The 26,055-nt window shown below is 48.1% G+C and overlaps 1 protein-coding gene across 1 annotated transcript in view; it reads left to right on the top strand.

The window, feature by feature from the left end:
* LOC147706478 (alpha-2-macroglobulin-like protein 1) overlaps positions 1-26,055 on the top strand; it is a 384,979-nt gene that overhangs the window by 259,848 nt on the left and 99,076 nt on the right. Inside the window, exon 25 of the mRNA XM_086929616.1 lies at positions 19,879-19,960. Within this exon, the coding sequence (XP_086785742.1) occupies positions 19,879-19,960 (82 nt within the window). The remainder of the gene's footprint in view (positions 1-19,878; positions 19,961-26,055) is intronic.

The raw sequence follows: 26,055 nt of genomic DNA, 5'->3' as shown, positions 1-26,055 counted from the left end.
GCTCCACAGACCTGTCAAGACGGAGCAAGTTAATGTGGCCGAGCAAGTCAATGTCGTCCGACCGAAGCAACGCCCGTTCGGGAGAGGAAGACCACCAGAACGTCGAAAAGAATGCGGGTACTATGGTGGCGCGCCACACCGGGCTCAAGACTGTCCAGCGCGCGGGAGAAAATGCGGGTCGTGTGGGCGGATGACCCATTTTGCATCAGTGTACAGATCCTCCAAGCAAAAGCCCGAAGCAGCCCATGCCGTAAGAGAAGACCCGGACAGCGAAGACATGGACGACGACTCCAATAATTACCCGGTCCACTATGTGTTTGCCATAGACCAACCACAGAGGAAGAAACGACGACTCCCGAAGTGCAGAATAAAAATACAACACCAATAGGTGAGAGCAACAATCGACACAGGAGCCTCGATTGAACTCATGGCAGCAAATGTCTACAACCAATTGCGAGAAAAACCCGTGCTGAAGGCGGCCAAAATCCGAGTATTCGCCTATGGACAAAAGATACCGATCCCGTTGATTGGGTGTTTCCAAACAGAGATACAGCACCAAGAAGGGAAGACCCCGTCAACCATCTACATCACCAAGGAAGGCAGTGGGATGCTACTCAGCGGCCAAGCAGCCGAAGACCTTCGCCTGATATCCTTTGCGATGGCAGTGCTGGAAGAAGAACTGGACACGATTCTCTCCACATCGACCCGTCCATTCAGCCAGTAGCCCTCCGACATCGACGAATAGCATTCCACCTAAGGAAAAAGGTGGAGCAAGAACTTGAGACCCTCGGGAAACAAGGCATAATTGAAAAAGTCAGCGGGCCCACTCCGTGGGTGTCGCCAATCGTGGTGGCGCGGAAGCCCAAACAGCCAGGGCAGGTCCGCATCTGCGTCGACATGCGCCTACCCAAATCAGCAGTAAAAAGGGAACAACACTTAACCCCCACCATAGACGATATCCTGGGAGAGCTAAACGGGGCGAAGTAGTTCTCCAAAATGGACCTGAGGTCAGGGTATCATCAACTACCCCTACACCCGGACTCCCGGTACATCACCACTTTCTCCACCCACGTGGTCCTCCGGCGCTATCGACGACTTAACTTCGGGATATCGAGCACCGCTGAAGTCTTCCAAAACACGATTCGGGAGGTCCTGAGCGGGCTCACAGGAGTCCTGAACGTCAGCGACGACCTGTGAATTTCTGTGGGCGGTTCATCCCGGACATGTCCTACCTCACCAGACCACTACGGGAGCTCACCAAGTCCACCACCCCCTGGCAGTGGGGAGAAGAACAGGAGCTAGCATTCCCAAACACCAAAGCGGCGCTGTCGGCTGACAAGACTCTATCGTACTTCGACCCGGCCAAAGCAACCAACATAGCCGTGGACGCCAGCCCGTACGGATCAGGAGCGGTGCTAACACAGAGCCAAGGTGGTGATGACTGGGCACCCATTGCCTACGCCAGCCAGTCCCTGACCGAAACCGAACAACGGTACTCTCAGATCGAGAGGGAGGCGATCACAATCCATTGGGCCTGCAGACACTTCCACGTATACGTATATGGGCATCCATTCACCGTATCTACCGATCATAAGCCTCTAATTCCACTCTTCAGAGGGTCATTATCCAAACCTCCACCCAGAATAGAGAAGTGGATCCTCCAACTTCAGGAATACGACTACAAACTGGAATTCAAACCTGGCGCAACAAACCCGGCAGACTACCTCTCCAGGCATCCCAGGGCAGCAACTAACAAGGAGAAAGAAGATGCCGAAGAAACAGAGGAATACGTGAGAATCATCCTAGAAAGATCACGACCACTGCCCATGGGCATCGACATGATCGTGGAGGCGACTCGCAGTGATGAGGTTCTCCAATTAGTAGCAAATGAATTGCGAGCTAACGACTGGAAGACCCTTCAAGCATCACTAAGCAAGAGGACACCGGAAGCAAAATGTGCCCTGGAAACCATCCTCAAAGTAAAAGATGAACTGTCAGTAGACAGCCAAGGGTGCCTCCTAAGAGGACCGCGAATCGTGATGCCGACAAGTCTGACCCAACAAGCAATTGAACTGGCTCACCGTGGTCACCAGGGAATGGTGAAGACCAAAAGCAGACTCAGAGCAAAGGTGTGGTTTCCGGACATGGACACCAGAGTAGAACAGACTGTCAAGGAATGCCGATGGTGCCAGGCTGCAGGACCACCCGAGTCCCCGCCCCCAGTCATTACCGAAGATAACCCGAGGAAGCCATGGGAACGAGTGAGCGCAGACTCCGGACACCTTCCGGATGGCCGCCACATGCTCGACATCATCGATGATTTTACCAAGTATCCAGAGGTAGAAATTATAACCTCACTGACTGCCAAAGAAGTCGTAGCAAAGTTTGAGAAGGTCATTGCCACCCACGGTATCTTCGAGCAGGTTAAGACCGACAACGGACCGCCTTTTCAAGGGCAAGAATTTGCTGACTATCTCCAGGAGTGGGGAATCCAGCACCGCTACACTGACCCACCCTACAGAGTCTGAGGCTCATTCACTGGAGCACTTTCGTGCGAATTGAGATGTTCAAAGAGCCCGGCCTGCCTAGCTATCTTAAGGATCAAATACAGAGACTGCAGAGACGGTCGAGATGAAAATCGGAAGGTGAGCAGGCATGGGAGGCGAGATGGATTTTTCCGTTTGCTGGTGAAATGCGCAAGATAAATGCTACATGAAAAAATATGCAAAACAGAACAGCTTTTAAAAAAACGAACTGCATTTTATAAACTGTCTTCATTCACAACGTAAGAGCAGCAAGTATGCAAATCACGCTGCCATCTAACTGAAGAAAAAACGGACCCACCTGTTTGTATTTTGCACTCTGGAAGACGACTTAAACCGCAGTGCTAATCCAGGCAGCCAGTCAAAGGCAGAGACTTCTACCCGTGATCAAGCCTCGCAGGAGGAGAAACGCGTTGGGTGTACTTTACCTGTGCAATTTTCAACATGGAATAAAAGCCTTTTTCTTGACTTTCACCGGGTGTCAGTGTGTCTTCCCTTAAGTAAAAGAGAGGCGTTGTGTGGATATATTGCGCGGAGAGCTCCGGTCCCGCTACACTGACCCGCCCTACAGAGTCTGAGGCTCATTCACTGGAGCACTTTCGTGCGAATTGAGATGTTCAAAGAGCCCGGCCTGCCTAGCCATCTTAAGGATCAAATACAGAGACTGCAGAGACGGTCGAGATGAAAATCGGAAGGTGAGCAGGCATGGGAGGCGAGATGGATTTTTCAGTTTGCTGGTGAAATGCACAAGATAAATGCTACATAAAAAAATATGCAAAACAGAACAGCTTTTAAAAAAACAAACTGCATTTTACAAACTGTCTTCATTCACGACGTAAGAGCAGCAAGTATGCAAATCACGCTGCCGTCTAACTGAAGAAAAAACGGACCCACCTGTTTGTATTTTGCACTCTGGAAGACGACTTAAACCGCAGTGCTAATCCAGGCGGCCAGTCAAAGGCAGAGACTTCTACCCGTGATCAAGCCTCACAGGAGGAGAAACGCGTTGGGTGTGCTTTACCTGTGCAATTTTCAACATGGAATAAAAGCCTTTTCCTTGACTTTCACCGGGTGTCAGTGTGCCTTCCCTTAAGTAAAAGAGAGGCGTTGTGTGGATATATTGCGCAGGGAGCTCCGGTCCCGCTACACTGACCCGCCCTACAGAGTCTGAGGCTCATTCACTGGAGCACTTTCGTGCGAATATATATATATATATATATATATATATATATATATATATATATATATATATATATATATATATATATATATATATATATATATATAATTACCTACTAGCGGTCGCCAGTAGGTAGTTATAGTTAGGACCTATTATCCATAGGAAAATCGTAACATTCTATTCCCAATAACTTTGGCGCCAGTTGACGAATCTTCGTGAAATTTTCAAAACTTATGGCTTGCTCCGGTCTGCTCCTATCTTGAAAGTTTCGGGGTGATTTGGCAGGTGGGGGCAGAGAAAAAAGGGGGGTCTCAAAACGAGTTTTCTCTGTTAATTTCCCCAGGAAATTTAGACACGGCTACAGCCCGAACTGATGAACGGAATCACATAACATTTTTCAAAAAGGTAGCCCTCGGTTCAGAAAGAACTCTTTTTGTTAAATGGTATAAATCCGTTCAATAGTTGCTGAGAAAATCAAAATAAAAAACATATCAATATATAGAGGAGCGGGGGATCCACGCACACTGCCCATGACAAACTGCATGCTTATTGGCTGTCAACACTTCAACACATGAAGTGTTGGCAGCCATCTTGTGCCACAGTAGAAACGAAGAAAAGAGAAAAACAAAGGCGCAAAACAAAAAAAGGGGGCAGGGAAGAAACACCCTGCCCCCCTAGGCCTGCTCAGGGGTCCCACAAGGACGCTGGATCTGCGGATCCGACCGCAAAAATAAAAAAAAACAAAGCGTGGGCTCCCGCGCTTTGTTTAATTTAAGCCCCCGGGTGGGCCAGATCCTGGGAGCAGTTAAAAAATGTGTAGAGGAGGGCCCAATCCCCCACACTGCCCCAGTGACCACCACCGCTGGGGCTTTTCAAAAATATTTGCGGGGTCACACCGCCCCCAGCAGCCCTTTGGCCGCCACCCCCCAGGGCTTCTTTTTTAATCTGTGGGCGTCTTTAAGGCCCCCCCAAGTCCCGGAGACCGGCACCCCCCAGGGCTTCTTTTTTATACTGTGGGGGGCTTCCAAGGCTGCCCCAAGCCCCGGGGACCGCCACCCCCGGGGCTTTTAAAAAAAAATAATACTCGCCCTTCCACACACCCCGGGGACCGCTCCCTCCCCGGGGCACTAATATTATAATTTGGGGGTCCGTTATGGACCCCCGAGCCCTGGGACCACCAGCCCCCAGGGCTGTGTATTGGTTGTGAGGCCCCCCTCATGGAGCCAGTGATGGCCCTGGGGACCGCCACACCCCCAGGGCCGGCTCCTGCCGTGTCCCGGGGTGCTCACTCCCGGGACACTGCTGTTTGCAATGACGGGAGCCTCACAGCTCCTACCATGTCACTGCAAACTGCTTTGCTTCATTGAAGCGAGAGCAGGAAAGCCTGCTCACGCTTCAATGAAGCAAAGCAGATTGCTTTTGAACATGGGGAGACGCATGTTAGCAGCTCCCCATGTGCAAAAGCAATGCCAGCTCCCGCAGGACGCGAGGAGCCGGCGGGACCGTGGGGGATTAGGGACCCCCCACGGTCCCCAATGGATAGGCCCGGCCCTGGGAAATGGGGTCCCTGGGGCCATAAGTGGCCCAGGAGGGGGGCCACGCGGCCCCACTCCCCTATTATAAAAAATAAAGAAACAAAAAAAACACGGAAATGCTGGCCCCGGGGAATGGGGTGCCCGGGGCCATAAATGGCCTGAGGAGGGGGGCCACGCAGCCCCCTTCCAATAATTAAATTTTAAAAAAATTGGCCATGCCCCGAGGGATGACGTCCCTGAGGCCGATTATGGCCTGGGCGAGGGGCTACAGGCCCGTTCCAATTTTATATATAAAAAAATAAAATAGGGTCAGGCCCTGGGGGATGGGGACCCCAGGGCCAATAAAATAGGAAAGGAAGCGGGGCCACACAGCCCTCGTCTTAAATTCTTAATTTTTTTTTTTAAAGACCGGCATTGCGCCGGCGTCCTCGTCCCTCCCTTCAGCACTCAGCAAACGCGCCCCCTGGCATGTTGTAAGATGGGGAACTAATTCCCCTTAAATACTGGGGGTCCCTGGGGGCCAACTAGCCCACCAGGAACCTCCAATATGCACCAGGGAGCTGCGATTAAGAGAGGTTTTAAGAGGCCACGCCCCTTTTTATACCTCTCTGCAACGCAGCTCTGTGGTGCTTAATGGAGGTACCTGGTGGGCTAGTTGCACCCCAGGGACCCTCAGGATTGAAGGGGACTTAATCCCCCAACTTAAAACGTGCCACGGGGCACAATTGCACAGTGGTGAAGGAAGGGGGGGCCTGAGGTGGCATGTGTGTAAACACGCCCCACCATATACAATTTTCTCATGAATTTCATTGCAAATGTTGCAGGGATATTTTCAATTATGTCATGAGTGATGTAATATTTGGAGTGATTAGCAGTGCACAGCGAGGACACCATCACCCATTGCCTTTTCTTTTTTTAAAGAAGAGGGGGCCCCATGGCCCCACTCCTTGAGCTTTATCAGGCCCTGGGGACCCCATCCACCAGGGCCTTTTTTTTGTTTGAACTGGAGGGAGGCTGCGTGGCCTCATCAAGCCATGTGGACCCCCGTCCCCAATGGCCATATCCAATAGCTATGCGAGATTATATCACAAGATGGGGGAACAAAAAAGAAAAGCAGACCCCAAAGAGTTTCAAATTCACCGTGGGATAAGCAAGAACAAAAAAGAACAAAATATAATAGTGAAACCCTCTTACAAGGGAGGCAAATTTGTTATTTGGGGACATGTTCTCCATAAAAATGAAGCATTGAGCCAGTTAAACAACAGAGAATGCTATAAAAGAATAGAGATGTCTGAATATGAAAGAGTAAAGGATCTATTTTTTGATCAATTGAATAACTGGAGGGATCAAGAACTTTTAAGCTGGGACGAGTACAACTTTGTGAAGCAGGAAAATCCAATTATCCCTGTATTTTATATGATACCAAAAGCTCATAAGAACATTAACAATCCACTAGGGAGAACCATCATTTCATCTTGTTATAGCTTATTTGAAAAAGTCTCCAAATATATTGACTTTTTTCTAAATCTCATTGTAATACCACTTCCATCCCATATAACAGATTCATTGGACTGTTTAAAGTATTTATATGATGTGAGGTGGGACCAAAAAAGTATACTTATGACACTTAATATTGCAACATTATATACTAGCATACAACATTTTGATGGAATAAGGGCAACATAATTTTTTTTAAGAACTACACCATTGAGATTTGTGAACCATAACAAGACAATAGTTGAAATGATGGAGTGGTGCCTTACAAAAAAAATGTCATGTTTGGGAATGAAATGTTCCAGCAAGAGCAAGGGATGGCCATGGGCACCTGCTTCGCCCCAGTTATGCTCATTTACATCTTGGCTGGTGGGAGGGGTCCTGAGTTGGAAAATTGGACAAGTGTCTTAGTTTGGTTGAGGTTCATTGATGATGTTTTCGTGCTGTGGCAAGGCACGGAAGCAAATATAGAACTATTCATCAATGACTTCAACAGAAATGACTTTAACTTGCAATTTGTGGTGAACTATAGCAAGACCACTATAGATTTTTGGAATGTGAAAGTCATGGTAAGAGGAGACAAATTAGAAACAACGATCTTCCGAAAACTCACAGCAGGAAATACAATTCTGCGTACAAATAGTTCTCATCCAACACCTCTCATTCGTAGTATACCGTTCTTTGAGTTCTATACGGCAAGGAGAACATGCAGTACGCTGCAGGAATATGATTTAGTGGCAAATCAAATAACCTGTAGATTTGCACTAAGCATGGGCGAATTTTGCAAATCTGGTGTTCGCAAATTTGCGTATTTGCAAACTTGCAATCCGCAAAATCCGCGAATTCTTGCGAATTTTTTTTTGTGTTAGCAAGGGTTTCTGCCACTTCGCGAGGGTTTTGTACCAGTTCGCAATTGCGAACTTACTTGTCGGCTCGCAACGGCCGCGACGATGATGTTTCTACGTCTGGTACACCCATGCCACCCTCTGGTACATCACTGCCACCCTCTGGTTGGTTTATCACTGTAGATTATGGCGGTGAAAAAAAGCAAGCACACCTGACCTGCTTCAACTGACATGAATTAATTTGGGGTTGATTTATTAATGTGTCACTGTTTTAAGTCTGGCACCTGCTTCCTTATCTGTAATTTGCTTTCTGTAGCAGTGCAATTTTTTTTCCAGGACCTTTGTGGCCTACTTGTAGCTTTTCTATGAGCCTGCTGTGAGGGTCAGAGCAGGGTCATAGAATTGTTGCAACTAGCAACTGAACTCTGGAGGGGCCCCAGTCAGGAAGCACTACAGGGAATGGTTACTAATGATGAGTTTGAACTTTTGCACCTGCTGAGTGCTTTCAGTTTTGCAAAACTCGTTTTTCTGCAGAACAGCAACTGTAATGCCCCAAACAAACATAGGCAACTGAACTCTGGAGGGGCCCCTCACGAAGTACTACAGGGAATGGTTACTAATGATGAGTGAACTTCTGCACCTGCTGAGGGCTTTCAGTTTTGCAAAACTCGTTTTTCTGCAGAATAGCAACTGTAATGCCCCAAACAAACTTACTTGTGAAAGTTGATTTCTAATCCAAAAGTGATCCAAAGAAAGTCAAAAGGCCTCAAATCCAAAAAAGTGCAGGCAAATGTCAACCTGAGGAGTTATTCTGATAAAAATCATCATTTTCAGAAGGTCTATGCTGCTTGCTAGTGGATTTCTTGTGCAGAATTGCAAATTTTGTAATTTCGCGAGTGCGAGATTGATGCTGCCCGCCGCACCTACATGTTCGCAATTGCGAACTCTCGCGATGCGTCAACAAACTCCCGCGGGATCCCGCAGCAAGATCCAAAATGGCGCAGCACTCGCAAAATATCGAGAAAAACAACTCGGCAAACGCTGCATGACGGTAAGTGAACACTGCACGCCGCAATGTTGTATCACCAAGAAAAAAAATCCGCTGCGTGCGAATTTGTGGATTTTCGGTAAATTCGCGAGAGTTCGCGGATTGCGAATTTACCGAAAATCCGCAAAATCCACGAGCGTAACGGATTTTCCGCCCATGCTTAATTTGCACAGAGAGGGTATACCTCAAGTGCCTTCCGAAGAGCATCGGAAAAGGCTGAAAGAATGAGTAGAGAGAAAATGTTGTTTGAACCTTCAAAAACAAAACACTAAAAAGAAGGAGAATAGAGAAGGAACTAAAACACAAAGGTTTAAAACTACCTATAACACCAGACATGGAAAATTCAGATCAATTAAAAAAAGCACTGGCACCTTATTAGAGCAGATCCAACTATAGGCCCTCTAGTGAGAAAATACCCAGAGATAACGCATAGAAAATCAAAATCCTTGAGAGGCCATATAGTTAAAAGTGAATACCAGGAGGAGATGGGCAATCAAATCTGGTTACATCAGAGAGAGGGGTTTAGGAAATGTCTAAAATGCAAGGCATGCCATCATGGGGAGAACTATACCGAATTGAAAACAGTTTTTAACAAAAATATAAAGATAAGAGGTTGCCTAAATTGTAAATCAAGTTTTGATGCGAATGGCTTATACTTGGGTCTATCACTGGGCTTGCTCCGTAGACTTCAGATCGTTCAAAATGCTGCAGCCCGATTAGTCTGCGGTATCCATCTTCGACACTGCATTACTCCCTATCTTCGACAACTTCATTGGCTGCCTATTGCAAAATTAATCGAATTTAAGGCTCTGACCTTTGCTTTTCGGGCAGATAAAGGAAAAGGGCCAGCCTACCTAAGGAGGAGACTTCATCCCTATCAATAATCCAGATCCTTAAGGTCCAACAACAAACACTTCCTCGCCACCCCTTGATTCTCGAAAGCCAGAATGGAAGGTAAATCTTTTGAGATGGGCGCCACTAAATGTTGGAATAAGTTACCCTCCCATTTACACTTGATTCAGTCTGAACAAAAGTTCTGCAAGTCTCTGAAAACCTAGCTCTTTAGTCGAAATGACTAGCCTTTGTACATTCCCTCACCCTTGCTCTCTGTCTCCTATAGCGCCGGGACACTCCGTTTGGGGTAGCTGTGCGCTTAACAAATACCTATATATTATAAAAGACCTGTGTAAGAAGGTCTATATGGGGAGTACAACACTAACAGCCCATAAGAGAAATCTGCAGCACAGAAGGGCATTTATCAGTAGAGATAGAAGTTACCCCGTTGCTAGGCATTTTGAAAGATACTATGAGACTAACCCGAACCTGATGTGCTACAGTTGCATAGCAGAAATTCAAAGAAAAAGGAAGGATGGTAATAGAGAGAAAGAACTGCGAAAATTGGAAAGATATTTTATTCTTGAATTTGTTAGCACAGAACCGAATGGACTGAATATCGATGAAGACCTAGTGAAGTGAGAGAACCAACGGTGGACCCCAGTGGCAGCACCTCTTCTCTGTGTTACCAAAGTAATGGTTAGCAGTATGAATGAAGTTGGTGTGCACAATCAGCTCCTGCACCCGCCGTTGAGGAATGCCAACTTCTGAGCAGATATACATTACTTTTTGAACAATGGAGCGGTGCACTCCCTGATGTGTATTTTTCAATAATGAAGCTTGATCAGTTTTTTCGTGAAAAAATAAATCTTTATTTCAAAATTCCATAAGATTGTGCAGGGAATCAGCCAGCACGTTTTGTTCAAAAGATCTGAACTTCGTCAGGGCATTCTAAGTAGTCTGCGAGTCAAGGTAAATGACTCACCCAGTTCAAAGTAGGTCATGCGGCCCTTTTAAGTCTGGACCCAGTATGGTGTTGATAAATCAGCGTGTCAATCTGTGACTGCCCGAGCAGCATGCGCCTTCTTGATAAGAGCCCAGTCGATAATCCTCTGGAATATTTCAGAGTTGTCTCAGATCATGGTGGAGAGCTTCTCCCGCGTTTTGTCTTTCAAACACCGTGGGTGGGCCAGCTCCCGGGGGTAATGAGTGATTAATTTCCCCGGGGCTTTGTTTAAAGGCATGGGGGTCCCAACCCCCCCACGCAGCCCCGGGGACTGCCACCTCCCGGGGCATGGAAATTTAAAAGTTGGGGGACCTCACTAGTCCCCCCAAACCTTGGGGACCGCCACCTCCCCGGTGCTGAATATTTTTTTTAAATGTGTGTGGGGGTCTCCTGCCCAGCCCCACACTGCCCCGGGGACAACCACCTCCCCGGGGCATTCATTATTCAAATGCGTGGGTCTGTTTTGGACCCCCAGGCCCCGGGGACCACCACCTCCCTGGGGCTTTGAAAACATTGGAAGAGGGGCCAAACAGCCCCCTCCAGGAGCCCTCGATGGCCCTGGGGACCGCCAACCCCCAGGGCCATCTCCTGCAGTGTCCTGGGGTGCCCACTCCCAGAACACTGCTGTTTGCTATGACAAGGCGGGAGCACGGCTCCCGCCCTACCATAGCAAACTCTGTTTTGCTGCGTTGAAGCGAGAGCAGGGAAACCTGCTCTCACTTCAACAAAGCAAAGCAGGATTGCTTTTGAGCAAGGAGAGCTGCATGTCAGCAGCTCCCCTTGCTCAAAAGCAATGCCGTCTCCTACAGGACACGGGGAGCCGGCGGGACCGTGGGGGCATAGGGGCTCCCCCCACGGTCCCAAATCAAAGGGACAGCCCTGGGGGATGGGGTCCCTTGGGCCAATGGAGTCCTCAGGAGGGGGGCTATGCAGCCCCCCTCATCTAAACGCATCTAAAATAAATATGTCGCCATGCCCCGGGAGATGGGGTCCCCGGCCCAATATTGGCCTCGAGAGGGGGGCCGCATGTCCCCCTTCTGGTTTTCTTTCTAGATAAAAAACAGGTCATGCCCTGGGAAATGGGGTCCCCAGGGCCCCAAATATCGTAAAAGAAATGGGGCCACACAGCCCCCCTTCAAAAAAAAAAAAGCTGGCATCGCCCGGGAGGCCCCGCCACCCTCCCTGCAGCACTCTGCAAACGCGCAGGACCATGGGGTATAGTCACAAGAACCAGTTTGGTAAACAGACTCCTTACATTGTAGTGTTGATGGATATATCCTTCCTGGCGATCGGTGGCTGTTCAAGCAGTGACCTCGTACTTTTCACCAATTTGCCACTATTCTGCTGTACAGACTTACGGGCATGTGCTACTGTCGTGACTGTGGCTGTCGCGCATATTATGTCCACCCAATTCCAAGCAGGAAGCCCACAGCGCACTCAGCTAAATTTAATCAAGGCAGACGTGTTTCAGTATTTCACATTTTTCAATGCCTATTGTGCATGTCATTAGTATTGCTCCCATTTTAAAATCCCTGCTCATTTTCTATTAGGCAGGTGGTGGTAAGTGATGATGGACTAAAGTTTTGGTGGGCTTGAAACGTCTCAGACAGCGGCACATAACTGAGGCACACACTAAAGACCCACAAACCAACGTGCAATGAGCACGAAACGCTTCAGGCGTGAATCGACAGGCATTCTGTAAACTGGATCCACCCGCCGATCCAATTTTTACCTCATGAAGGTTGCTAAAGTGGATGTCAGAGTGTGTCTCCAACTGGTGGGAACCTTGGAGCTTTGATATATATATATCCCTCTTCCTTGCTGGCGTGGAGGCAGTGTCTGCGAGCGCAGAGCAGGCTGGGGAGGAGCCTTTCTTCATATATATATATATATATATATATATATATGTATATATATATATATATATATATATATATATATATATACTAGCAGCCCGCCCCGACCTTGTCCGGGTGCTTTCAGGCTTCCCCCTACCCCTGCCTGCCCCGACATTGCCCAGCAGCCCGTGCCCCCGCCCGCCCCGCCCCCCCGCCTGCCGCCTGGCCCGACCCTCGCCTGGAGGTGTTAGTCCCCGTCCCCCTCCTGCCCCGATCCCCGCCTGCCCCGACATTGCCTTTAGTAACTCCCCGTCCCCCGCCTGGCCCGACACCCGCCTGCTTACCTCATTCTCCGCTCCTGAGTTGACAGGTCCTCGCCGCACTGCTCCTCACCGCCAGTCCGCCGACGCTCCTCCCCCGTGCCATGTCCGCCTCTCCGCTGGTCTCTCACCGCCGCTGGCCTGTCCGCTGCTGCTCACGTGACCACTCCTCCCCTGCGCCATGTCTGCCGAGCCTCTGACGCCGCTCTGACGCTGCTCCTCGACGTGAGCACGCACGTTTGGGCCGGCGCTACTTTGGGGGGACTATTTTTTTTTTATTCATTTTTTTAAATAAGTTTTTAAAAAAAAGTTTATATAGCCTATAACCATCTACACACCCTGCCAATTTCTACGGTGTATCAGGTGTTTAGATTGGCGCAGTGGTTCCCCCGTTTACTTGCCTCAAAGCCTGCAAGTTTCTCCTTTATTATAGTAGTATAGATGTAACAAAAAGATGTTAATATGTCAAATCTGTTCTTGGATTTTCGTCACAATAAAATACACTGAACATAATCTTCACAAACGTTATTTACAAAACTTTAAGCTATTGCCATTATAAATTACAATAACTTTTATTTAAGTATTAATTATTGAAAAGAAATTAAAAGCCATTGTTATTTGTAATAGCAATACATGTAAGTCACGTAAATACAACACATATTGCATTAGAAATGCTATAGGAGTCACATTTGCGAAAGGTATAACTATTGGCATTGTAAATGACAAAGCTAATAATTTAGCTATTTTCAAATACAAAACATAAATACAAAATTTGTAATTTACAATACCAATAGCCCAAACTTTCCTAATGCGAGACCTATTGCATTGCAAATGCTTGTTTCTAACACTTCCCTGCCACACACACACAAATACCACCACTGCCCCGTATCAGCCACCACTAACCTCAACGCCTCGTCTGGGGTAGCAAGCACTTTATAAATGCAATTACAATTACACCTCGGGCATCTGGGTGTTATGCACTCCACGTACAGCTAGCTGTCCTATGTTTTTTACCCCTACATGTTCAGCACTCATCCTTATTAACCCTTCGCATCATACACTGCCTCTGTGTTGCTCTTCCCCAACTTGCCTCTGTCCTGTAGAGGCCTCGCATAGTTTTGTAAAATTTCTCTAAGACCCTACATTTCCACTCCCGGACGTTCCTTTAACAACATATTGTAGTTTCAAACTTAAGCCCACAGTGTGCAGATGACATTACACAAAACTACAATTCCCAGAATGACTTCTTTTGTTCAGGGACAGAACAGGACGGACACTGTTCTGACACAGAGTCTTCTGGTAGCTGTGGCTGCGCAAAGTCCTCCTGTTGCTTCTAAGCGCTGTGCAGTCCCCCCGAAGCCCCCTCCTCGAGCAGCTGTGTTGCTCAGACTCGGAAGGAGAGACTTTGATGTTCTCTGCACGGGCTTATTTCCTCGGGTGTAATTGCAGCCGCTGAGCGTGGCAACAGGCGGTTTAATTAGTGAGATATAATTCAGCACTTGCCGCACTAATTGATGACAGCTATAAAGTGCTGTTAGCAGGCTGGGGGTAGGTAGAGGAGATGGGGGAAATAGACAAGGCGAGGAAAGAGGGATATGGGGAGGCAAAGAGGGAGGGGGAGAGAAGAGCCGAGGAGAAGTAGATACAGAAAAGGAGAAAAAGGATAGAGCAAAGGGAGGCATAATGAAAGCACCGCCTCTGTAACCTTGTGGATGCTGGTCTCTCACCGCCGCTGGCCTGTCCACTGCTGTTCACGTGACAGCCCCTCCCCACGCCATGTCCGCCGGTCCTCTGACGCCGGTCTGACGCCCCTCCTCGACATGAGCACGCATGTCGCGCCCGGCGCTACTTTGGGGGGACTATTTATTTTTTTTATTAATTTTTTTCAATAAGGTTTTTTTAAACATGTTTATATAGCCTATGACCATCTACACACCCTGCCGATTTCTACGGTGTATCGGGTGTGTAGATTGGCACAGTGGTTCCCACGTTTACTTGCCTCAAAGCCTGCAAGTTTCTCCTTTATTATAATAGTATAGATATATATATATTCCCGGCTGGGATACAGTATGGTCTTAATCTAAAACAGGTGATAGATAACTTTTTTGACTTTAAGTTTTGGGAACCAAGTAGCGGCTGCTAACTGATCAGAAAAAGAATTAGGAACTACATGTGGTTGTTTATAAGTTGGTATAAATCTAGTGCAAAGGTCCTTATTCCTTAGAAGCTGATACTTAAAATACTGACTAGTAATATTTTTTAATGTTATCATACTTTTCACTATTGCACTTTATATGGACTAGGATGTCATGATGGGCTATGAATTGAATTGAACAATTGAATGGGAAGTGGAAGAATATCAGCACAATATATTGAGTTTGCACATATGATAAATTGAAAATTTTTAACCCTCCTCGAGGAAAACCATATTAAGAAGGAAAATATCTATTTACATTTTTGCGAAAGTTTGCACAATTTAATTTTATATATATCATTGAGTATAAGCATAATGCCGTTTTTTTGCACAATTGCGAAATTTTGCACGATTTATATATGCACTTTAGCAAAAGCACTTTACATCAGATATAGAAAGAGGTTATCTATGTAAATATGTAAATATATACTCAAGTAGAGGAGATGAACTGTAAATATGGTTTTATAGGTATTTACAATTATTGACAAACTCATGATGAAAATGTGTATTATATGATAAGGTATTTAACCATTATTCACAAACTTCCGCATAAAAATATAAGGTTTAAAAATTGTAAAAAGTAAACATATTGAATGTCATGCCTTCATGAACTTGTAATTCTTGTTTGGATAATTACCCACAAGCTATGAGTATTTTCTTTATGTTCATTTCTAAAACAAGCATGTGACCCATTTTTTACAACTGACGCTGTCCCTTTAAAAGAACGGCTCACTATGATAAACACTGTCATGTGAACAAGACTCCTCGGAGCCGAAACGTCATGCGATGTGCTTGCACTGATTAAATAATTTTGCACGAACCTGGACCGTGTCTGGGTTAATCTATGGTGAGGGGGGGACCCCTGGCCTATGGAGACAAAGCGCTGCTCTACGGATGTATATATATATATATATATATATATATATATATATATATATATATATATATATATATATATATATATATATATATATATTCGAACACTCTTTCACTCCGATTAGGCTGAAAACAGGCCAGCACACAGGTATCCAATTTGGTGTATTTTATTGCAACCCCATCACCCCTAACAGAAGCGTTTCGCTTTAAAATAAATAAATAAATAATATATATATATATATATATATATATATATATATATATATATACACATACTTTTGTACATACATATAAATATATATATATGTATAACATTTGTAGGTTTGTAGGTTAAATGGTAATAGAAACTCATTTTATACATGAGTTTAAGTGTAGAATAATTTTTAACTACATTTTAAATGAGAATTTATTTAAGTATATTAAATGTAAATTATTTTTTAAGATTTTTTTTTTAAAACACCTCAAGTAAAATGAGATTTTTGTTTCTTATGCATTAAAAATTACAAAAACGTTAGGCAGAATTAATTTAAGTTCATTTACATCATTTTTTGTTAAAGTTACATTTATTTTGAAATTGAGAAAAGGTTTTTAAAGTATGACTAAGAAGATATGATTTAGAATTTCAGCTTTATTTTTAACATTAAATACATTTATATATTTTCGAAACGTTTTACATACATTAGTCTATTTTAACTTTATTTTCTATGTGCGCTAATTTAAAGCGCTGGACTTACTGTAGCTCCGAGCTCATATACATTTACAAATGTTTGAGGTTTGGTTTGGTTGTAATAACTATAAAAGTGTAGTCTGGAATAAAATAGAGCTTACGTTTTTGCGTATGGTTGAATTTCCCTGCCTAAGCATTTCCCTAGCCTTCCCTTGATCCCTCCTCTCTCCACCCTGAACACCTCCCCTTTAGTACTAACTATCTATACCATTTTCTAGCCACTCACCTGTCTCTTCCACATTCACTGCTAACACATCTAAACAGCTGAATATCTATGCTCAGAAAACACAGGAGACAAAGACCTACGCACTTAGGTTTGTGGATTGTGTTTTGTAGTGCTTTAGTACTACTGAAGTGCTACTAACCATACTACAAAATGCAGTTTGTGCATAGGCCTCATGGTTTCCTTTATGTGTTTCCTTTCGATTCTGCTTTTCTTTAGGGTGATTCAGATTGCATAGTGCCAATTAGAGCTTTTCTTCATTCGGAAGTGGCGGATGTAAGTTTGCTGCTTGGATCAACCACCAAGTCAGTGTAAGCTGGGTGCTTGCATAAAAATGTAACTCTTGGTGTCAGGATAAAGGTTTGGACCCCTTCATGTTTTGCCTCTCAAATGCTCTGTGCTTTCTATTCCCCCACACCCAACAGTGGTTGATGGTCTCTACAATCAAATGGCAATTGACTGCAATATCCATCGTCCTTTATCTTCCTGAACAACCTTCTTTGTTCAGGACACCCCTGGTGCCCCAATTCTTAAAAGTTTAAATGTAAATCTTTCAACCCATCTCTTTCATTGTTTCGTAGTGGAAAATGAATTGGGTTCTGAGCTTTTACATGGCAACTTCATTTGTAAAGATGCTCAGCAGTTGCATCTGTCTTTTTATTCTGGAAACCACATTACTGCTGTTGATTACTTTGGCCTGTAGCCTATATAAATTGCACACCCATTTGGTCTAGCTACCATTCACTCTGTTTTTCCAGTGCTGGTTGGTCTTGTATATCTGCCTTTCCTAGTTTCCAAAGGAAGAATCTGCCTTTCACATGCCTTGGTTGGAATCTAAGCAGACTATCCCATTTCACAGACCAGATTGAGTGGATGACCAGCTTTCCATTGTGGTGAAGAAGGGTTAAGCAGTAACCAAGTGTACCATGTCTCATTGGGTCACTTTGCATTAAGATCTGTATTTCTTTGGATGAGAAAGACCCATTTACTGGTATTTGGGCACATTCCTGAAGGGACATGGTGCATTCTACTGATTTGACCCAAGGATCTTCCAGTGGATGATATTTGGTGGGTGTGTCACCCTAAGTGGGATTGATATGCCCAGACGTGGATCATGTGCACAATGTGACACTGGAACCAAGCTATACCTGATTAATGAGCCCCAATAGCGGCAAGACCGGTCCTGGGCTGCTTGTTTTTTGGTTCATGGAAGCCTGGCCTAGCAGTCTCAGCTGGACTGTTTCCATTGGAGCAGGGTCAAGTCTGATTGGCATATGGTTGGGTCCAATCTGAGGTGTCATGTTGTGCACAATAATGATAGGCTGGGATGCGGACTGAATCATTACCAGTGCCTGAGATTCATTCAAGCATTTTATCCGTCACCATTTTTGTGTATGGTATTTGGTGAGTGGTCACATGGTCTTCTCCACACATCTTTGCCAAGTACTATTGCCTGGTGGCAAAGGTGTGCGGAAGAATGATGCCTACTTTGCTGGAACTTTCTGCATTATTTTCTTGTTTAATCAACACCACCTAGTCCCTCCTCCGAAAGGCACCGCTTTGGGACGCTTTCATAGGGTTTTGACTGTGCGGGAAGATGTATCCATCAGTAAAATAAGTAGCGTTCCTTCTCTAACTCGATTTCAAGTGGATAGTATGGGTCTGATTTAGAGTTTGGATTGGAGGATGGGATACTCAGTCACACACGTAACGGCTATCTTGTCTTCCGAATTACAAGTGCTATATTATGTAATGCATTTGCATTTGCAATGCAGCAGATCTGGCAGTCTCTCTCCTCTAAACTCTAAATCAGGCCCTATATGTTCAAGCTGATTCCTCAATGCCCTCCCTTCTTCTCCCTTCTCCGGTAGTGCTTGCCCTTATAAGAGTTCGCAGTGTCTAACTGATTGAACCGGTATATAAAATACTCTGCTGTCACCTAGCTCGAGTAGTTATCGTAAATTGCGCAGAAGAAAATGAATGAACTGACACCAGGAAGTCCCATATATATGGGGATGTATGACGTTACAACGCATACTTTTACAACGCCTACCTTTACAACGCATTTTTTACACCGCAACATCCATTACAACGCATACCATTACAACGCATGCCATTACAACGAATTCTTTGACACTACCTTTACAACGCATTCCACTACAACGCATACTACTTTTACAGCGCATACCATTACAACGCATAACATTACATTGGATGTAAGGTAAGTATTGGATAGTGTAGGGGTTAAAATTACTATTCTAACTCCAGGGGGTGCAACAGTAGGGTAAGTGTTGGATAGTGTAGGGGTTAAAATTACTATTCTAACTCCAGGGGGTGCAACAGGTGGGTAAGTGTTGGATAGTGTAGGGGTTAAAATTACTATTCTAACTCCAGGGGGTGCAACAGTAGGGTAAGTGTTGGATAGTGTAGGGGTTAAAATTACTATTCTAACTCCAGGGGGTGCAACAGTAGGGTAAGTGTTGGATAGTGTAAGGGTACTATGTGTTGTAATGCTATGCGTTGTAATGGTATACGTTGTAATGACTGCGTTGTGATGACATGCGTTGTAGTGATGTGCGTTGTAGTGTCATGCGTTGTAATGGTTGCGTTGTAAATGCATGCGTTGTAATGGATGTTGCGTTGTAAAAGTTTTGTTGTAATGGTAGTGTGTTGTAAAAGTTGCGTTGTAAAGGTTGTTTCCCATATATGGCGATGTTGTTAACTCTGGCGAAGGTGGAGCTATGACAAGAGGAACATAGAACCACCCAGAGAACCCGAAGAGGTACTGCCCATAAAAAAAGCATCCAGATCCTGTCTGGCATCCATTGAGATTCATATGGTGAAGAATCTGCTTGAAGATATATAGTACTTCCCAGAAATAGTGTTACTAGAGGTAAGTAACTTATTGGCCTTTCTTGTCCAGAATAAAAACCAAAGTCATGCTTTACTTTAGTGGCCAGTGCCACTGGTGGACATGTTTTTGATTCCTAAAGGACTCATTAAAATTCCATACTCTGTCTGCACAGGTCACTTTAGCAGGATTTTCTGATCCCTACTGACAACAGCCAATACAGTGCACAGTGGCTCCTCTGCTTCTTCTAATAGCAGAAACCAACACAGCAATGCCACCCTGAGGTCGAGAGGCAGGTACCAAGGTCTTACTGGACAGCTCTAGTAAAGTGTCTGAAGATAAATATAATCATTTTCTCCTGCAGGATACCAACAGGAGCTGAACTACAAGCATGACGACGGCTCCTACAGTGCCTTTGGGAACAGCGATGACTCCGGGAGCACCTGGTGAGTAAACACGGATAGGCTAACTGTGTGCAAGCGCCTTTCTACAGCATGTTTCTGCATGCCTTCTGCAGTCTCTGCTGCTGTTGATTAATTCAGTAGCTTTTGCATGAAGGAGGGTCCCTAACTCAGTGAGTAAAGAAATGAAAAAGAACTTAAAAGATACCTTGCAAACTACTTCAACAGACTGGCTCTGTTTTTTTTTTGTTCTATTTTTCTTTTTTTTCTTCTTGTTTCTGTCATTCTCAGTATTTCCTCCTCAATGTTTCAGTCATCTCTAAATTCAACAGATGGTGGTCCATCAGGGTGACAGAGGTAATGCCTTCATCCTCCCTTACAGATGGAGTACAGTCTGTCAAACCTGGTTGGGTAATGGAACATACCAAATTAACTTTTGATTGTGGACTACGAGAAGGCTCTTTTTAGGCAGATTAAGTTTGCAGACTGAACAGTTCAGATGTTGCCAGGTGGTGGGGGTTCAAATATTAAGAAACTATTAGCCAACGGTCTATGGTTGCAGATGACCATGGCTTCATCTTCCCATCACCTTATATATGGCACCAAATGGCACCTGGTGTAACTTACAGAATTTCTGCACCTCTTCTACACAAGACCAGAGCTCCTCTCTGTGGCTTCCAAATTAGATTCCTCAGCAGATCAAATGACCCTAAATACGGTTTTGTGATACACTCTAAGAAATTTTGTGAAAACATGTCTGTACTGGATCCCTATGACATCAGTTTGTGGTGTCTTGGATCTAACTGCGACCACCTGCAACTTTTGCACCCACAAAGCTACCTGGGAATGTTAGGCCACATTATTTTTGTCACAGGCCCACAAGGACACCCTATCATGGTGTCTCTCACTTCCTTCGGGTAAGTTACCAGATAGGAAATAATCCCCAAAAGGGTCATGCCACAAAAAACATAAACAATGCCATAAGAAGTCGAATTCACCCTCTTCCTCGAGTAAATGGTCCTGCTCAGACCTTTATGTAAACCTTGTGCTATTCTCTGAGGCTGGTCATTTCTTCTGATTCCAATTCTGAAAAACACAAAGCCATTGACCAGGCTGGACATTTTCAGGATGACCCTACTATGCTCGGGTCCACTTTCCAAGGGTGGGCCCATCATTGGGAGATTGATGATGCTAGCTCCTCTGACGATGCCACCAGGATCCCATTTTGGTTCAACTTCCAAGGAAGAATCTGTGTATAATGGCACCAACGCTTGTGTCTTTGGTACAGTCAGCAACACTAGCAGCTGCAGCTTCAGAATTTGCTGCCTGAAACCCTCTTTGACTCGCCCCCCCACTGCCAGTGCCAGATGAAGGTCTCCCATTCAACCGCCAATTGGGAGATGATAACGATAGATCACTGGATGCTTCATCTTATCTTCTGCCAGGAAGGGCTCTCTGACAAATGCCTCGATCTTCAAGGTCAAGGGTCTTACCATGCTAAACAAAGGTCCACAGAGTGGCACCTATGAAGAAGAGGGGCATGGGAGTTTTTCCCTTTAGTTATTTCTACCGCAAGAAGGATGGAGGCCTCAGACCCATTCTGGTCCTATATCTTTTAAATCTCTTCATACAGAAGGACAAGCTCAAAATGTTATCCCTAAGTAAGATTCTATCTGAAAGAAACACGTTAGTGTTAGATTCCTTACCTTAGAATATCCCCAGGCGTCAGTCTGGATCCGGAAACTTTTGCGTAGCAGTACCCCTGCGCGTCGGTAGGCGTCGTCTGCAGGCGTCCCCTGCGGCTCCGCGTCCGTCGTCGGCGTCGTGCGCCGTGATGACGTCGCTGGAGTATATAGACGCCGCCTCCGCGCGCTGACGTCAGTTCTTCTTTTTTCCGCGCCAGTGGACGCAGATCTGAAGAGCAGTACTCCGGTCTTTGACCAAGTTTTTCGATTGTCTTTTTCTCTATTGTGCCTGATTGGATGCCTGGATTTAAGAATTGCGATGACTGTGAGCGCACGATGTCGGTCACAGACCATCACCGCCTCTGTCTCCGGTGTCTGGGCCCCGACCACGACGTGGACTCCTGCGTCGACTGCCGGGCCCTTACCAACAAGGCTAGGCGGGAGCGGTCCCGCAAGCTACTGGAGCTCCGGGTGTCGGCCCCACGTCGGGACCGGGAGCGGTCCCGGTCCGGCCGGAGGTCGAGAGAGCGTTCGAGGGAGCGGTCGCGGAGCCGCGCCGGGCGCTCCGGAAGTCGACACCACTCGTCATCCTCGTCAGGTAAGAATCACAAGAAGTCGGGGCGTCGTCATCGTACCCCCGACTCCCCCCGACGCTCGCGCGATGCGGCCGGGGGCTCGGGTGACCCCAACCCCGCGGCTCCGCGAGAGTCGCCGGCGCGGCCTGCCTCATACCCTCCGGTCCCTGGGCATGGTGCGACGCCTGAGGAGATCGAGGCGTTCCTCATGGCCATGAGGGCGCTCGCTTCTCCGACGGGGCCTACGGCGCCTTCGGGCCCAGTGCTACCGTCTGGGGGCCCTGGCGGTTCGGGTGTCCCTGCCTCGGCGCCGTCGGGTGCTCCGGCCCCGGCGCCGCCGACGGCTCCGACCCCGGCGCCGCAGGGGCCTTCGGGATCGGCGCCGACTGGTCTTCCGGCCTCCCCGGCGCCGTTGCCATCGGGGTTACCCCCGACGCCGCCCCCGCGCGGCGCCGGTTCTCCGCTGCCGGTTCCGGCCGGCGGTGGGGTTCCGACGCCGGCTCCGGGCGGCGCCGTCCCCTTACCTTCTCCGACGCCGGACGCGGCGCCGGACGGGCGTCGCTCGACGCCGGTCCCGGCGCCGATGGGGCCCATGAACCCCGAGGAGCCGGTCTTCATCATTGACTCCGAATACGGAGAGGATGAGGAGTACAGTGAAGGTTGGGAGGGGTCCGAGGACCCTCTGGCTCGCGAGTGCCAGTATGACCCGGACTGGACAGGTGACTTGGGGGATGCCAGTGGTTTGGACGACTCCCCTAACCCTGGTTTGATCTCTCCTCCTTCCGTGGCATCGGTGGAGGGAGCTGCCTATTCTGTGGTGCTGATGAGGGCTGCCAAGGCCTTAAACCTTGAGCTCCCCGTCGCGGCCGTGAGGCCTAACATCCTCACCGAGGTCTTCAAACCGCAGTCATGCCCACTGGAGCCACTGCTGCCGTTTAATGAAGCCTTGTCTGACGTTCTGTTGGGCACGTGGTCCAGGCCCGCTTCAGGTGCGCCTGTTGATCGGAACGTGGCCAGGCGCCACCGTCCTTGTCCGGACGACCCCAAGTACCTGTCTACCCACCCCACTCCTGAGAGTCTGGTGATCCAGGCCTCGACCTCCCAGTCCGCATTCCCGTCGGCCCCGCCCGACCGGGAATCCAAGAGGTATGACCAGTTTGGCAAAAAGGTCTTCTCGTCCATTAGTTTGGGCCTGCAGTCTTGCAACACCGCCTGCCTCTTGGGCCGCTACACCCACTCTGTGTGGGATACGGTCGCGGAGCTGCTGCCAGAATGCCCCATGGAGGTGCGGGCAAAGCTCGGTCAGGCTGTGGCTGAGGGCCGAGATGCAGCGAAATATTCAATTCGGTGTGGTCTTGATACGACCGACTCGCTGGGCAGAGCTATGTCTACGACGGTGGCGATTCGTCGTCACGCCTGGCTGAGATCCGCCAATTTTTCGGCTGATGTCCAGAATACCCTGATGGACATGCCGTTTGATGGCTGTCACCTGTTCGGTGACAAAGCGGACCACGCGCTGGAACGCTTCAAGGACTCCAGGGTCACGGCCAAGTCTTTGGGTCTCTCGACCCAGCGTCAGCAACCGGGTTCGTTTCGTCCCTTTCGTGGCCAAGGAAGGGGCGCCCCCACACGTGCTGCCAGCCACGCGCCGCAACAATCCTTCCAACGCGGTGGCGGCCGTGGAAACCGCCGTGGTGGCGGTCGGGGACAACGGCGGGGTCAGACCACACCTTCCCCCGCAGCATCTACCACAAAATCCTCCTAGTCCGTGCTTTCGGCCCCATGTGACGCCAGTGGGTGGCAGGGTTCGCCATCACCACGCTCACTGGCGCACGATCACTTCGGACAGGTGGGTGCTGCAAATTGTCCGAAGGGGCTACTCCCTCCCCTTCGAGACCTCTCCTCCAGCCATGCCACCGCAGAACCACCGTGTGTCGGGGGACCACTTGACACTTCTGCAGGAGGAAGTTACGGCCCTCTTGGCCAAGGGGGCCATCGAGCGCGTTCCTGGGCCAGAAGTAGGGCGTGGTTGTTATTCCCACTACTTTCTGGTGCCCAAGAAGGACAAGGGGGGCCTACGTCCTATCTTGGATCTAAGGAACGTCAACGGCTTCCTCCGGAAGGAGAAGTTCAAGATGTTGACGTTAGCTCAGGTCTTGGCTGCTCTAGACCCGCAAGACTGGATGGTAGCGTTGGACTTGCAGGACGCCTATTTTCACATCCCCGTCCTGCCGGCCCACCGGCGTTACCTGCGGTTCACGGTAGGCCAGGAGCACTTTCAGTTTATCGTGCTCCCCTTCGGCCTTACCAGCACCCCACGGGTGTTCACAAAGGTGATGGCGGTGGTCGCAGCCCATCTGCGCAGGTTAGGGGTTTCAGTCTTCCCCTACCTAGACGACTGGTTGTTGAAGGCGGGCTCGCCCCAGACAGTCGTCCACCACCTTCAGATGACGGCAGACCTCTTGCACGACCTGGGGTTCTCCATCAACGTGCCGAAATCACACCTGTGTCCCTCTCAAAAGCTCCTTTTCATCGGAGCTCCTTTTCATCGGGTTTATCCTCCGGAACGGCGGGTTCGGGATATTCAGGCTTTGATTCCCATCTTTCAGCCGCTATCCCGAGTCTCGGTCAGGTTGACGCTGCGGCTGCTGGGACTGATGGCTTCCTGCATCCTTCTGGTGCATCACGCCAGGTGGCGGATGCGGGCTCTGCAGTGGGACCTGAAGTTTCAGTGGGCCCAGCATCAGGGCAACTTGTCCGACCACGTCTTGATCTCGGAGGGCACTGCGAGACAACTGCAGTGGTGGCTTACGGACCGCGATTGGGTCAGGGGCAAGTCCCTCTCCCTTCCCCAACCGGAGCACGTTGTCGTGACGGACGCGTCCCTCCAGGGCTGGGGTGGCCACTTGGGAGAGGCAGAGATCAGAGGCATCTGGTCTCCGGCGGAGTCCCGGCTCCATATCAATCTGTTGGAGCTGCGGGCGATTCGTCTGGCACTGAAGGCATTCCTCCCCTTTGTCAACGGGAGTGTAGTGCAGGTGTTCACCGACAACACCACCGCCATGTGGTACTGCAACAAACAGGGCGGAGTGGGGTCGTGGACCCTTTGCCAGGAGGCTCTGCGCCTCTGGCAATGGCTGGAACGTCAGGGCGTGACTCTGACGGTTCAACACCTGGCAGGTTCTCTGAACGCCAGGGCGGACGAACTCAGCCGTCGGTGCTCGATGGATCACGAATGGCGTCTGAACTCGGTCGTGGCGCAAGGCCTCTTTCTGCAATGGGGAGAGCCTTGGTTAGATCTATTCGCCACAGAAGAGAACGCGCAATGTCATCAGTTCTGCGCGTTGGAGTTTCCAAGACGGCACTCGCACGGCGACGCCTTTCGGCGCGAGTGGAGTTGCGGTCTGTTATACGCCTTTCCGCCTATACCACTTCTGCCCAGAGTGCTGAAGAAGATCAGGCGCGACCGGGCCCAAGTTATCCTTGTGGCTCCGGACTGGGCTCGAAGGTACTGGTATCCCGAGCTACTCAGCATGTCAGTCGGTCCCCCGATCCGCCTGCCCCTTCAGGAGGACCTTCTGTCGCAGCAGCAGGGGACGGTCCTCCACCCGAACCTGTCCAGTCTCCACCTCCATGCTTGGAGATTGAGCGGCGGCAGTTGAGGCCATTTGACTTGCCTCCTGAAGTCTGTGATGTTATTCTGGCAGCCAGGCGTCCCTCCACTAAGTCGGTATACGCCTGTCGGTGGAACAGATTTGTGGCATGGTGCACAGCAAAGGCTGTGGACCCTCTTTCTGCCCCTCTTTCGGAGGTTCTTCTGTTTCTTCTTTCTCTTGCCCAGCAGGGCTCTGCTCTGGGCACTATCAAGGGCTACCTTTCT

This window comes from Lissotriton vulgaris, chromosome 7 (assembly GCF_964263255.1).
Source record: "Lissotriton vulgaris chromosome 7, aLisVul1.2, whole genome shotgun sequence".
NCBI classification, from domain to species: Eukaryota; Metazoa; Chordata; class Amphibia; order Caudata; family Salamandridae; genus Lissotriton; species Lissotriton vulgaris.
The sequence above is the reverse complement of the archived record's forward strand: the minus strand, read 5'-3'. Positions and strand labels throughout refer to the sequence as shown.